Source organism: Protopterus annectens, chromosome 8.part0 (assembly GCF_019279795.1).
Source record: "Protopterus annectens isolate FY-2018-M chromosome 8.part0, PAN1.0, whole genome shotgun sequence".
Lineage (NCBI taxonomy): Eukaryota > Metazoa > Chordata > Ceratodontiformes > Protopteridae > Protopterus > Protopterus annectens.
In genome coordinates, this window is record NC_056741.1 from 895444829 (window position 1) to 895458867 (window position 14039).

At 39.4% G+C, this 14039-nt stretch overlaps 1 protein-coding gene across 1 annotated transcript in view; it reads left to right on the forward strand.

The window, feature by feature from the left end:
• Positions 1–14039, forward strand: part of LOC122809143 (72 kDa type IV collagenase-like) — a 792577-nt gene that overhangs the window by 392678 nt on the left and 385860 nt on the right. Inside the window, exon 7 of the mRNA XM_044080418.1 lies at positions 6541–6714. Coding sequence (XP_043936353.1) covers positions 6541–6714 — 174 coding nt within the window. The remainder of the gene's footprint in view (positions 1–6540; positions 6715–14039) is intronic.

Consider the following 14039-nt stretch of genomic DNA (forward strand, 5'->3'; position numbering starts at 1 on the left):
ATTCCTTCAGAAGCAAACACAAAAGTCTGTACTTTGGACATATTTCATGAATGCTTCAGTTATTGCTATGCTTCACTATTCTTTAGTAATTATGTATTTTCTTCTCTCATATATGTACACATTTCTGGCATAGCTAGTGCTTCAATACAATAAACACAATTTTACAAATGTTTTCTTTTCATTTTCTAATTCAAAGTTTTTCTAAAGTATATTTCTGTAGGCAATAAACTGACGTATGAATAATAACATAATGTGAAATTCATCATTTATGATAGGTACATAGCTGATTATCTGAAAATTTTTAGGAAGGAATTTGAAGATAATTGCAATTGCAGAATGGTAATTAAGAAAGACTAAATACAATATAACAAGTAGGAAGGGTGACTTTAGAAGCAGTAGGGAGAGGAGAGATAGATAAAAGGATTAGGCAGAAAGGCGCACCATAATAAAACCAGCAAATCCAAATGAGTAGCATTATACATAGAGAGATAATGAACATGAGTAAGCCGCTAATGAGCTAATTAAAAAAAGCTTAACTAAAAAAAATGAATTTGGTTTTGAGCAGGAAGAAGAGGAATAGTTGGAAGTAAGAAGGTTGTGTGGTAGTCTAAGCAGGGTTAGACCTGTGAGATATTGGCATTTGGGAACACTACTTACATTGTTTAACACATCAAAATGGAAGATTGGTGATTGATGCTGGAGATGTTGAAAGGTTCGGGTAGGTTTTACACACATGTTCTGCTGATCTGAATGGCAGGTTATGCAAAAGATCATGGATTAATGAAACAAGATCCTTGGAGGGAAGGAGAGGAAGTCATGTAGACTACATTTATTTGGTCTTAGGGAGATGGTAGACACATGGAACATGAAGGAAAGGGAGGTAATGCTAGTACTCACAAGGTGAGAAAATAGTCACTTGGCTGAAACTGGAAAGAGAACTAAAAAGCAAGAAATGCTAATGTTAAAAGAAAATCCCTGATACTGAACTGAAGGATGATAAATGGAGCACAAAGTATTTAGGAATGGGTCAACATATACTCAAGAACTGATAAAAAGTCCAGGAAAGTAAACAACCTTATATAGTCAAAAGTGACAGCAGTAACAATCCATTTAGACTTGCCAGAGGAGGGAAAAATGAGGGTTATGTGATTCTTTGGTATCAGAACAAAGGGAAGGTTCATGTTTATGGCAAGGGAGTTTTAAAGATCAGTGATTACCAAATATAGTTTTGAAGGAGAGTGTTTGATGCCTATGGTTGTGACACAGAGTATTAACGTGTCATTCTCATTGATGAGTAAGGTAAACTTTTGGTATACACATAGATAAAAAAACTGAAGGAAATTCCAGAATGTATGGGGTCATGTTTGAAATTATAAGACTTAGTCTAATATACTGATGACAATTCAAGCTTCTTTTAAATGTTATGGTAGTTTAATTAAAAAGTCTATGATTTGATTTTGCTAGGCTTGTGTTTCCTTTCTGGTATCTCCTTCATCAAAACCAAGTCCAATAATAAAAACATTGTAAATAAACAAATAAATAAATCTGTGTGTGTGTGTGTGTGTGTGTGTGTGTGTGTGTGTGTGTGTGTGTGTGTGTGTGTGTGTGTGTCAAAGTATATATATCTATATCTATTATTTTAAAATAGGTAGCCACCTGGTGTTGTCAACATTGGCTCTAGATGACTGTCCCTGCTGATATTATATCCTGACCCCATGTGCAAAAATGGGAAAAAGGGGTTGTGGATGGATGGAGATATTGCATGTGTTGTATTGAATATATTAAAAAAATGTTTTTTATATGCATTAAATGGCATATATTAATCTACCGAAAACATAATATTTATTGCATATATTAAACTACAGAAAACATATCTATCTATCTATCTCTATCTATCTATCTATCTATCTGTCTGTCTGTCTGTCTGTCTGTCTGTCTGTCCATCCGTCCATCTATCTATCTAGTCACCATCATCATCATCATTAACTCCATTTTTTACCATTTTCCCCATGGGGTTGGGGTTCATAGGTAGGTACTAGGCTATCTGCCCAAAGGCATTTATAAGCCTAGCCAGAATGTGTTGGCTTTTGCCACCCCCTTAGATTAGTTCCCTGTGCCTCTATCCAGCAGAGCCACTGAAGTGATCCCTGGGGTAAACTTTCTGTTTCCCATCCACTCATCAAGGTTTCTTTTGAAGAGTGTTCGTGAGGAGCTCTGCCTGATGTAGATTGGGATCTTGTTCCAAAGCATGGGAAGTCTCTGGGACAGGAATCTATCCCTCCAGCACGTCCTATTTATTATTGTGGTGAGGTTTAGATCCCTAGAGTGTGTGGCTCGAGGGGATAAGGTTTTCTTTAGGTGGAGCATGTCCGTCAATTCTGGGTCGGACATGGCCTTGTATGTCAGGCAGAGATCACCTCTGAGTAGGCGGTATGCAACCGAGTACAGCTGTAATTTCTTCAGTTGAGCTGCATAAGGCATCTGTTTGAGGCCAGTGAGCCTCTTGGTGTGGTACTTCTGTGGTCTTTCCAGCTGTTGCAGGTGTCTTGTAAGGTACATCCCAAATGGGGCGTTGTACTCTATGATGGGAATGATGAGTAATGAGTAGAGGGGTACAATGACCTCTTTTGATCTGGATGCGAACCCTTTTGTGATTAGGTGGGCCATGTAGAAGGATTTTCTAACCACTTTCTATTGTGTATTGAGTATTGTGTTAATTGTTGCCATCTCTCTTGATTCAATGCCACACACTCCTGCCTTCTTTAACACTCATGCCTGACTGTCACAGATGTCTCTCACATGATCCATCCAACTCTTTGCTGGATGCTCTGGTTTCCTCTTACCTTCTTCCTGTCTGTCTGAAATCTTCTTCACCAGATTTTCTTCCTCTTTTCCGTACATGTGCCCAAACCACCGTAATCTATTCTTCCTGATATTTTCTGCAACTGGAGCTACTTTGGCTTCTGCTCTTATGTCCTCATTTCTTCATCTGTCCTACAGTATGCATCCTGCCACCTTTTTCAGGCACTTTATTTCCATCACCTTTAGCTTTTTCATATGCTCTGCCTTTAGTGCCCAGTCTTCTGTACTATACAGTATTACTAGTCACACCACTGCTTTGTTCACCTTACTTTTCAGCTTCTTTGGCATTTTTCTGTCATATCCTACATGTAACACTCTATGCCAGCTGGCTGCAGCCACTCTCATTCTAGCTTTGACCTCTTAATCCAGACTTCCCTTCTCCTCAACCATCTTTCCCAGATACTTGAAGCTACTAACTTGTTCCACTGTATTCCCTTCTATCTCAATTCTAAGCTTCTTCTGATTTCCCCAATTTTCTGCCATCACCACTGTCTTATACTTAGTTTCATCCCATGTCTCATCAGTTTTTGCATTCCATTCCCTTATCCTTTGCTGAAGTTCTTTTCAGAGTCTGCCTGTAATGCCACATCGACTGAATACAGCAGCTTTGTTGATCTGTCCCCTCCAACCTGTTTGCTAATGTAGTCCATCACCAGTATTGTTTGCTAATGTAGTCCTTCACCAGTATGAACAGTAATATGCTCAGAGCTCAACCATGGTGTACAACCACTCCCACTGGAAACCCCTCTGTGAGACCGAACACTGTTCATACTTGAGTCATTGGGTTCTTGTGTATAGTCTGCACTAATTCTATCATTGTTTCTGGGACTTCAAACAACCTCAGTATTGCCAGAATTAGCTTTCTTGGGACATTGTCATATACTTTCTCCAAGTCTAGGAATGCCCAGTTGACTCTTTGCTCATTTCTAGCTTCTTTTCAACTATCTGTCTCACTGCAAACATCAGATCAGTTGTGCTGCATCCTGATCTGGATCCTAACTGCTCATCTCCATTCTTATCTATTACTCTCCATATCCATTTATCAATCACCCTCTCCAGAACTTTCATGTAATGAGACATGAGTTTGAGACCTCTGTACTGCCCACAGTTGTGGATGTCCCCTTTGTTCTTGTACACTGGCAAGAGTATGCTTATTCTCCAGTCATCTGGGATACGCCTTTTTCTCCACAGTGCTATGAGTACCCTCTGGAACCATTTCTCACCTGTCTTACCCAATATCTTTATCATATCTGCTGAGAGCTCATCTGAGCCTGCTGCCTTCACTGACTTAATTTTCCTTGGTGCTATTCTTACTTTTTGTAGTGTGAGGTCCTCTTCATCTTTTATTGAAGGCTGTGTCTGTAGCAGTACAATTTCTGTGGAGTTTTCTTCATTCAGAAGCTGCTGGAAGTATTCCTTCCATCTACCTGATGTCCTGTGGACTGGTGAGAAGATTGTTGCTGGCATATCTTATGAAAGATGTTTGACCATCCTCGTTATCTTTCTGTCTTTGCCTTGCAAACTGATATAATTTCTTTGTGCCACCTACTGAGTTACTTTCTAGAAGCTGGTAGAGTGCATCCAATGCCCTGTTCTTTGCTATTGCAACTCCTTTCTTAGCTTCTTTGTTAGCCAACCATTCTTTCCTAGCCTTTTCCATCTTTTCTATCTCCTGATTTTTCCTTCACTTCTTCTTTCTTTTGATGACTTTCTGGACTTTTGCATTCTACCATCAGTGTTCCTTATGTATCTTATTTCCATACCTGGCTCGGCCACATATCTGTTCTGTAGTCCTCACATATGCTGTTATGAGGCACTGCCATTCTTCTTCAACTCCACCTATTTCTTCCTCATCTTGGAGTGCTAGAACCCTGAGTAATTCCTTGAAATGTTGTATTTTCTATTCAGTCAATTTCTAGGCCTTCAGCCTGGTCTCTGTTGACCTTAGAGTTTTCTCTGAACATTGCTTGCAGCTGACTGTGGCAACCAGTAGTTTGTGCTGTGGGCTGACAATTTCACTGGGGATGATTTTGCAATTACTGATTCTACCCATGTGATTTTGTGGCTGTCTCCTTTTCTGAACCATGTTTTGGCTGTTATCAAGCCAATTGCCAGACAGAAGTCTAGAATGGCCTCTCCTTCTTAATTCATGTTGCCCCGCCCATGTGGACTCAGGCAGTCCTCACATCCTGTTCTGTCTCTTACAACATATGCATTCAAGTCACCCATTATCAACACCAATTCCTGTTGTCCTGTTTTATCTAGTAGGTCCTGCAACTGTATATGAATGCACTCTTCCTGATTATTACAACCCTCCTGTGAGGCATAGGCTGAGATTATGAATACTTGCCCTATCATTACACTGGAGTATTCCATAAGTCTATCACTAATTTTGATGACATCCCTCACTGCCTTCTGAAGCCTCTCTGTCACCACAATTCCCACACCATCTCTAGCCTTTACTGCAACTGAGTAGTAGACTCTGGATCCCTAGCCAAGTGTTTTTGCTGCACTACCATTCCATCTTGTTTCTTGGCTACATAGGATGTCCAGCCTCCTCGGTATCATGTCATCTACTTCCAACCTGCATCCTGTCAGTGAACCTACACGGAGTGCAATAATTCTTAGTTTATGTTTGGCAGGTTGATTGGTTTTGTGTCCAGCTTTCACTCAACAGAGCTATCCCAGGTAACGCAGGCTGGGCAACTGGACACTATATGGCCACTAGCTTATTGAAGCAAGGCTAATGGGCTTTATGGTGGGCACACACTGGTCATTAGGGGCACATACACCCCTCCCACAATTAGCATGTGTCCTTGGCACAGGTCGGGTCCTCAACCCACTTCTCACCGGCAAAAACCCATGCCCATTTGGTGACATTAGTGCAATCTATAATCTGTGTTCACCTATCTTGAGGTTACTGTGCACCACAGTAGATGCCCAAAGTGGTTGGTCTATACAACTTTTCCCCCTATAGGGCACCATGTAGAGTCTGTACTGCTTCCCACAGCTCCATTCATTCATGAGTTTGAGATGGAAACACTCAGCATGTTTTTTGGAGGGGAGAGAAACCCCACAGGGAGAACATGCAAATTCCAAACAGGTATTTTCTGGAGGTCAGAATTGAACTTTATACCTTGTGCATGGGAGTCAAAGACCTTAATCATTATGCCAGTCATATGATCAGAAAATGCCTTAGTGGGAGGGTTGTGGTACAGAGGAGACTGGGAATTTGCCCTTTCTTTCTGTTGTGCGATCTTGGAGTTGCTCTATATAATTAGCATGGGGTTCTCCACATGGGATTCTCCACATAGGAGCTGCAGGGCAAAAAGGTTTTGTATTATTTTTTTTAATATTATGACTTTCAGTCTTTTGAAATGGATCAATTTAGCTTTGCACTTGTGAATTTCTGATCATAGGTAGTACACTTATACATATATGTAGATATAGATACAATCACATACACACACACACACATGCAATGTTCCTTAACATGACATTGTTCCAAAGGATGCCACAGTACAAACAGAGAAAGTTCTGCCTCATTGGTTTACCTAATTAATAAACAGAATTAAATTTTTTGTTTCATTTATTTTATTTAACCAGACAGCCACTATGAAGACACTTGTGTATGTTCTGTTAACTAAAACCAAATATCTTGTTTTGTTCCCCTTGAAGCACTCTTCACATTTGCTGGGAATAGTGATGGGCAGCCCTGCAAGTTCCCATTCACATTCGAGGGCAAGCAATATGACAGCTGTACAACGGAAGGCAGAAGTGATGGGTATCGGTGGTGCGGAACTACAGAAAACTATGACACTGATAAGAAATATGGATTCTGCCCTGAGACAGGTATTGTAAAATGTTTATTTCCATGCTATAAGCATGCCATACTTTTAATGCAAATGTTTTGGAGGTTTGTCCATAAGCAGAGCTGATAAAACTTATTTATACCATAGACTTAGCAGGTGAACTAACCAAATTATAAACTTTGACTAGCTTCACTGTTTATGCTGAGCTAATACACTTTTCCTGCAGCAGTAAAGAGAGTGAAAACACTAAATACAAAATGTTGAGGAATGTAATGTCAGCAGATGGCAGGGCATAAGTCTTGTGTCCTGTACTGGAAGAACTAACTTTCTTTATTAGTTACTGGTAGTCAGGAACGTTTGATGATGGACAGGTATTTTCTTAGCTTTATAAAGTGACAAGCTGGTGATTCCAGACAGGGAACCCCTAGACTGCAAAGACAGGTGTTTTAATAGTTACATTGCACAAGAGTGAAAGGAGGATTTGAAACAGTTAACCACTTACTAATGACCATTTTCAAGGAAACTGTCTCCTGATTACAGACTGTTTAGCCAGCATGTTCTCATGGTGCTCTGTGATTCAAAGGTGAAGGAACAGCTGCATTTTGAAATTTAATGGAAACAATGAATTTTAATGTCATTGCTATACCCAAAAATTTGAAGATTTTGATATAGGTGTATATGTGTTTGTTTTAGGACTGAAATTGCAATAATAGTGTAGATTATATTTTGATCTTTTCTGCTGTTGCTCTAAAGAGTACTTTTATTTTAAACTTAGTGTTTTGCAAATGTTGCAGAATGTCAGTTCCTACAATATTTCAATTCATTCTATATTGGATCTGTGCATACCTCTCAACCATACTGAATTCCTCAGCATTTACCGGGTTTGAGGTCCAAATAATAGGGTGCCATGAATTCCTGAGTACCCCCTTTATTCCTGAATTTCTTGGCTTTTTTTAATTATTTTTTTCTGCTGATATCATCACGTGCAGAAGCATGCGCGATGATGTCAGCATCGTGAGTAGCCTGCCAGCCTGTCGGATTGGCTGAGGGTTCTACTGATTCCCTGTATTTATGGGCAGAGTAAATAACGTGCATTTTCCCATCTCCAGCTCTCTAGGTAATGTGCTGCTGCATTTGTTAATAAACCTGGCTGAACGTGTTTTGCTGCATGTATTAAATAAACGAGACTGAGACTGTGCTTTTTAAACAACATGCATTTCCCCAGCTCACTGCAATTCACGCTGTTTTAACTTTTAGAACAGGTCTGTTATTCCTGAGACTGTACTTTGTAAATAACGTATTTCCCAGCATTTTAATGAACGTGTTCACACTACTGTGTCTGTTATTCGTTGGGCTGTGATCTGTTAACAGGAGGTCTTTACGCTACTGTGTCTGCTATTCGTTGGGCTGTGATCTGTTAACAGGAGGTCCAATACACATTTAAAGTGTTCCATGAGGTATTTTATTTATCAGAACAGGAGGTCCATGATTCATCGGGCATGGAATTAGTTAGTTTTGCTATGTACTGTTGTTGCTTTATGGGTAGAGTAAATAACGTGCGCTTCCCCAGTTCCAGCTCTCTAGGTAATGTGCTGCTGCCTGCATTTATTAATAAACCTGAATGCATTTGCTGCATGTATTAAATAAACAAGACTGTACATTAGAACAGGTCCGTTATTTGTTGGGCTGGGCTGTAATTTAGAACAGGAGATCCGTTATTCATCGGGCATGGAATTAGTTTTACTATGTACTGTTGTTCCTGCAGCTATTAAGTGTTCTGTGACATGTTTCATTTATTTGAAGAGGAGGTCCATTACTCATCAGGCATGGAATTAGTTAGTTTCACTATATACTGTTGTTGCTGCAGTTATTCTGTCCTTGTTGATCCAATTATTCATTGGGCTGGGCTGTGATTTAGAACAGGAGGTCCATTAATCATCGGGCATGAAATTAGCTAGTTTTACTATATACTGTTGTTGCTGCAGCTATTAAGTGTTCTGTGACGTGTTTCATGTATTAGAACAGGAGGTGACAATGTCAGATCTCTGAAGCAGAAAATAGTATTTAGAAGGCTGTTTTGTTTTTGGCTTGATAGAAGCATTTTGTGTCACTACTAGTTTTCCTATATTAATTTGGTCAATGTTTTAAGTTGCCTTTCTGTGTTTACTTGTGGTGGGGAGGGGTGGGGGCATAGTTGGGCACTTTTGTCAAGTGTAATTTTTTCATTCTTAAAGGCAGCCATTTTATTGATTGCAGATGTTTTTGATTTATTGAAAAGTATTTTTTATTCATTTTCAGATTGCTCAACAGAGTAGCCTATATGAGTAACGCTGCCCTCTTTTATCAGAGTCCCCAAGAAAAAGTGCTAACCTTTAATGTACTGTTGTACAACTATGAATAGGGTTTATAGGTTATTTGTGTGGATGGAAGATTTATCTTTTTAGATGTTTATATCAATTTTCTTTATTTTTTGTGACCGAGAAAAGAGGCTTCTGTCTTGCTTACAGGCCTGGAGTATTGTAGTTGCACTTGTAAAACAAACTGCTAGTAACTGAAATATAGCATACTCTCATTCTATGCTTTGTATTATATTTATTTCCAGCTTGTAAGTGAATGCAAAAATTGTATTTTAGTTTTGCACAAGTTCAAATATTAATATATATATAAAATACTATCGTTCTTCTGCTTATTTTGTATTTCATGATCACATTTTGGTTGTCTGTTCTTCAGTTTGCGTTTTAAAGTTGGTATCCGATAATTCCATTGGAGTGGGTGTGGTTACATAATTATGCATGCAAATTTGATGTTAATCAGCATACAGATTTGTACCTATTTTTCATGGGCCTCTGTCCAGATTTTTTATGTTTCCAGGTAGAGAGGTATGGATCTGTGTGGTCCTCCCTATAAAACACATTTAGAAGAACATTTGTCTGTTGCCTTTGTTTTCATTACTTGGATTAACAGTTGCTTTTGTGACTAAACTACATTTGAAATTCAAGACTGAAGCTTATCATCTGAATCAATTAAATTCTGAGGATTTTTTTAAATAGCAGTAACTGGCATTTTTTTCATGCTGCTGTTGTTTTTTTTCCCTTTAGGTCACTGTTTAAATGATTTAGTTTGTATGCCATTTACTATGCTTGATTTTGATAATTACTTAGCATGACTGAGATTAGAAAAATGCTACACGTGTAATATATATATTCATTGTTTATATTTTATTGTACAGTTATACTTTACTGATGCGTGTGTTAAAGTACTTAGATGTAAGCAATGAAATGAATTTGAATTGAATGGCAATCAAAGAGCAGCTCTATAAACCTGTTAATAGTACCTAGCAAAAAATTAATATATTTTAAAAATCAGAAAGCAAATTTCTCAAAAATATGTCATTACACTTAGCTATAAAATTAATTTAGCTGGTGATTGCAGTTACAACCACATGCACCCATAGAACTTTACCTTCATATAATTTATATCACAGCATATGAGCCTGACTGTGGGGGACAACCTAAATTTAGTGTTAGAACACAGCCCTATTCAGGAGACATATATAAGAGCTATGCAACATAAGTGACCAAATCTCAGAAATATGATCACAAAATAATGAAGTTCAATACCAGTATCTAAATTTTAAACTAAAACACTTAACATTTTCATTGCAGACTTCACTTCATGTGCCCTAGGACTTAGAAGTTTTACACCATACCCCCACATTACTTATAAATACCTTGTTTTGGTATCAGTGTAGAATGGAGTAAGGAGAACTTCATGAGATAATACAAGCTTGATATTTTTATATAAAACACATCAGTCATTCATTGTCAGTTGCCCTACTGAGTGTTGATCAAAATACTTCATATTTCTGACTCACAAACATATATGATGATTTTTCTTCTGATGTAATGACAGATCAGTCAAATAAAATTTAGTAATGTGTTGCTTTATACAATCTTACAAAAAGTGACATACTCACCCCTAATGGAAACTACATATAGTACAATGTGACAAGATCGGTAAAATGTTTGTAAAATCTCATGTTCAGTATTTTTTTATAAAAGGTCACATACCAGTCCACTTTTCGGGATTCTGAATAAATGTTTTTGAAAATTATGCTTGGATGTACATACTAATCAAGACTCAGAGATGTAAATATAGCTTAGTGTCGAATCTAACTCCACCGTAATGCTTCTCCTAAGTATAGGGAGTTTTGGTAATGGCATGCTTCTAGCAAGAAGAACATTGGTGCAGATTCAATAAAGTCTACACAGGCCACTAAAACTGTGTTCAAGTTGTGGCACAACATGCACACAATAGTGCACTGTTTTGTATTCAGTAAATGGCTCTGCATGCCGTATAGAGCCGCTCAAACACGGTAAACACTGTGGTATGCTAATTACAACATAAGCAGCTGAACTGTATGCTAATCAACCAATCCAAGATGAATACCTATTCAACAAGCTATAAAGTGACCATGTAGATTCAGTTCTGGTTTTCCCTGTGAATTTCAAAATGTATTGGAATACAGCCAACTAGGCTACACAGCAAGAATGCTAGGTGCTGCTGTTGCCCTTATTCATGTGTATGTGCAGGAGGCCCATGGCTATGCTGCTGCTGCTAACAGGCCACAGCCAAGAAGGAGAAGGGTGTTTAGATCCGGTTTAACTTTTCACAATCTGCATGAGGTAGAAATTGTAGAGCACTACAGGGTGGATAGAAACACACTACAGGAACTCTGCAACCTCTGTCGTCCTCAACTGAGAGCAAGGACAAATTGAGAGGAACCAATCCCAGTGGAGATTAAGGTATATGCATCACTTACAATTTTAGCTATAGGAACCTTCCAGAGACCAAAAGGGGAAATGCTGGGGGTGTCACAGGTATCAACATCCAAGATCGTTCATCAATTCCTGAATACTATGCTACAACATGCCAGTGATTACATATATTGTCCACGTATACCTGAGGACAGAGCCAGAACTTTGCAGGAATCCTGCCCTGTAGCACACTACCCTGAAGTCCTGGGTGCCATAGACTGCACACATGTAGAAATCAAAGCACCACCTGGGAAACAAGGAAGGGTGTACATAAATAGAAAGGGCTTCTACTCTGTTAACTACCAGGTCATGTGTAATGTTGTAATGTTAAGAGAGTCATGCTGCATGTGTGTGCTGGTATCCCAGGTAGTTAACATGACTCAAATATTTTGCACACCTGTCAACTGTATGAGATGTTTACTATGGTTGATATCCCACACGTTAATTTACTGGGTGGTGCAGTTTATACACTGGAACCATTGCTGATGATGCCAATCAGAAATGCACACACACTAACTGAAGAATGCTATAATGAGGCAAATGCTCAAACAAGAAATATCATAGAGTATGTGTTTGGGCTGCCAAAGTCATGGTTCCGGTGCCTAGATACATCTGGGGGAGTCCTACAGTGCAATCCCCCTACATTTGCTTAAATATTCACTGTCTGTGCCAGGCTTCACAGCATTATCCTCAGAAAACAGCTTCAGCAAGAACAGCAAGGGGAATGGCCATACGTCTTACCACTACTGGCAAGGTCACCACTACCACAGGTAGGTAAGGAGTCAGAGGGAGAACCAGCAGATGCTGTGAGTGTAGGCAGACGTAAGTGTGCACAATATGCCACTGCACTGGCCAAGAGGCAATAGATAGCACACACACTCACCTCCTAAGGGGCTAAAATCTTTATCCTATTTGCATACATACAGTAACATTGATACCAGGCAATGCTCACAAACTTTACTTACCCATGTAATGGCTGTGCACTGCTAGCATCAGACAGAATCAGCCCCAAAGTAAAACTCTTGCCGGATTTTCAAGTTAAGTGTTGAACCTGGCATAGAAAAATAAATGTCTAAGAATAGAAATGGATGGCATATTCTTGCATCCTGTTACTTGGTAATGTAAGTATAAGGTGTGTGAAATTTACAGCAATTGCATCAAGATGTGACAGCAGTGACTTATGTAAATATGTGTCCTCTGTCAACTAATAGGCCTCACGTATCAAAGATTCACACAATTAAACATCTAAAATGTACAGATTTGCAGAGAATGTTCACAGTTTGGCCTCATGCTTTTGTACTGACAAATCATTAAAGACTGAAGTTAGAAAATAATGACACACATTTCAGTTTCAGACTTCATATCCTTCATGAAAAAAAAACATAAAAATATTAATGCAAAACCTGTTATTCTATCAACTGTAAGACTACAATGTTTAATTACTCTCCCTATTGTTAGGTCTTTGTCACACTTTTATTTGGCTTGGTCCAGCTTTGTTTGTCTAAGTGTTTGGGAGGGATGTACACATTACAAAAACCTTAAGAAATCAGTACAATTTGCAAAACAACATCACAAAATCAGATGCACAAGCACGAAGTCAGTTATGCACCCTGAGTATTAGACAAAATACTTCTGTATCCCTGAATCCAAAAGATAAAAAACAAGGATATGACACAGTTGTCGTCATTTGCATAGGGTGCAGTGCGTGTGTGTGTGTGGGGGGGGGGCAGGAAGCCTAGGCTGACACAAAAGGTGGTGAGTGTGTGTGCGAGTAAGAAAGCGAAACAGGGAGATATTTGGATAAAGTATCAGATGGCCACTGAGACAGAATGAGCTGTAAGCCTCATGACTAACCAGTGTAACTGTTATGTGCATGTGTCTGTATGGGCAATCCAGGTGAAATTGGTGTGTGAGTGTATGCAAGAACACAGCCAAGCTCTGTGCTAGCTCTACTTCCTGGTATGTCCGACAGATGTGAACTGTGTGTGGTAGAGGTGACAGCTCATCATAGTCATCCCCGACCCTGAGAACTGGTTATGCCAGGAGTTGCACTGGCACATCCACACCCATGTTCACATGCACTGCTGCTACCTGAATGTGACTGATGTTTGCTGGACAAACTCTCTTCACAAGTATGCCCAGAACCATGATCCCATGGCCTGCCATGTCTGGGTGTGGACACCTCACTGATAGAGCAGTGGAAGTAGTACCACTATGAGAGCGTGATCGGGCACTGCCACTTTGGCTAAGATCAGATGACCTACATACATGTGGATGGTGTCCCCCTCCCAGCAGACATTCCATTACAGACACTGCCCATTCCAATGTGTCATTCTTCTAATCTATTGAATCAGTCACATGGAGGAGGCAGTCATGCATGTCAGCCTGTGTCACATCCACAATCCTAAGCATTTCCTCAGATGCCCTATTGGAATGTGCTGCACCTCCCATGATGGCCCTAAACATACATTGAGTGGCGCAGAAAGATACATCAGCATCGGGTGGAGGATGGACAGCAGAGCTCCTCCAAGCACCCCTAACAACCCTC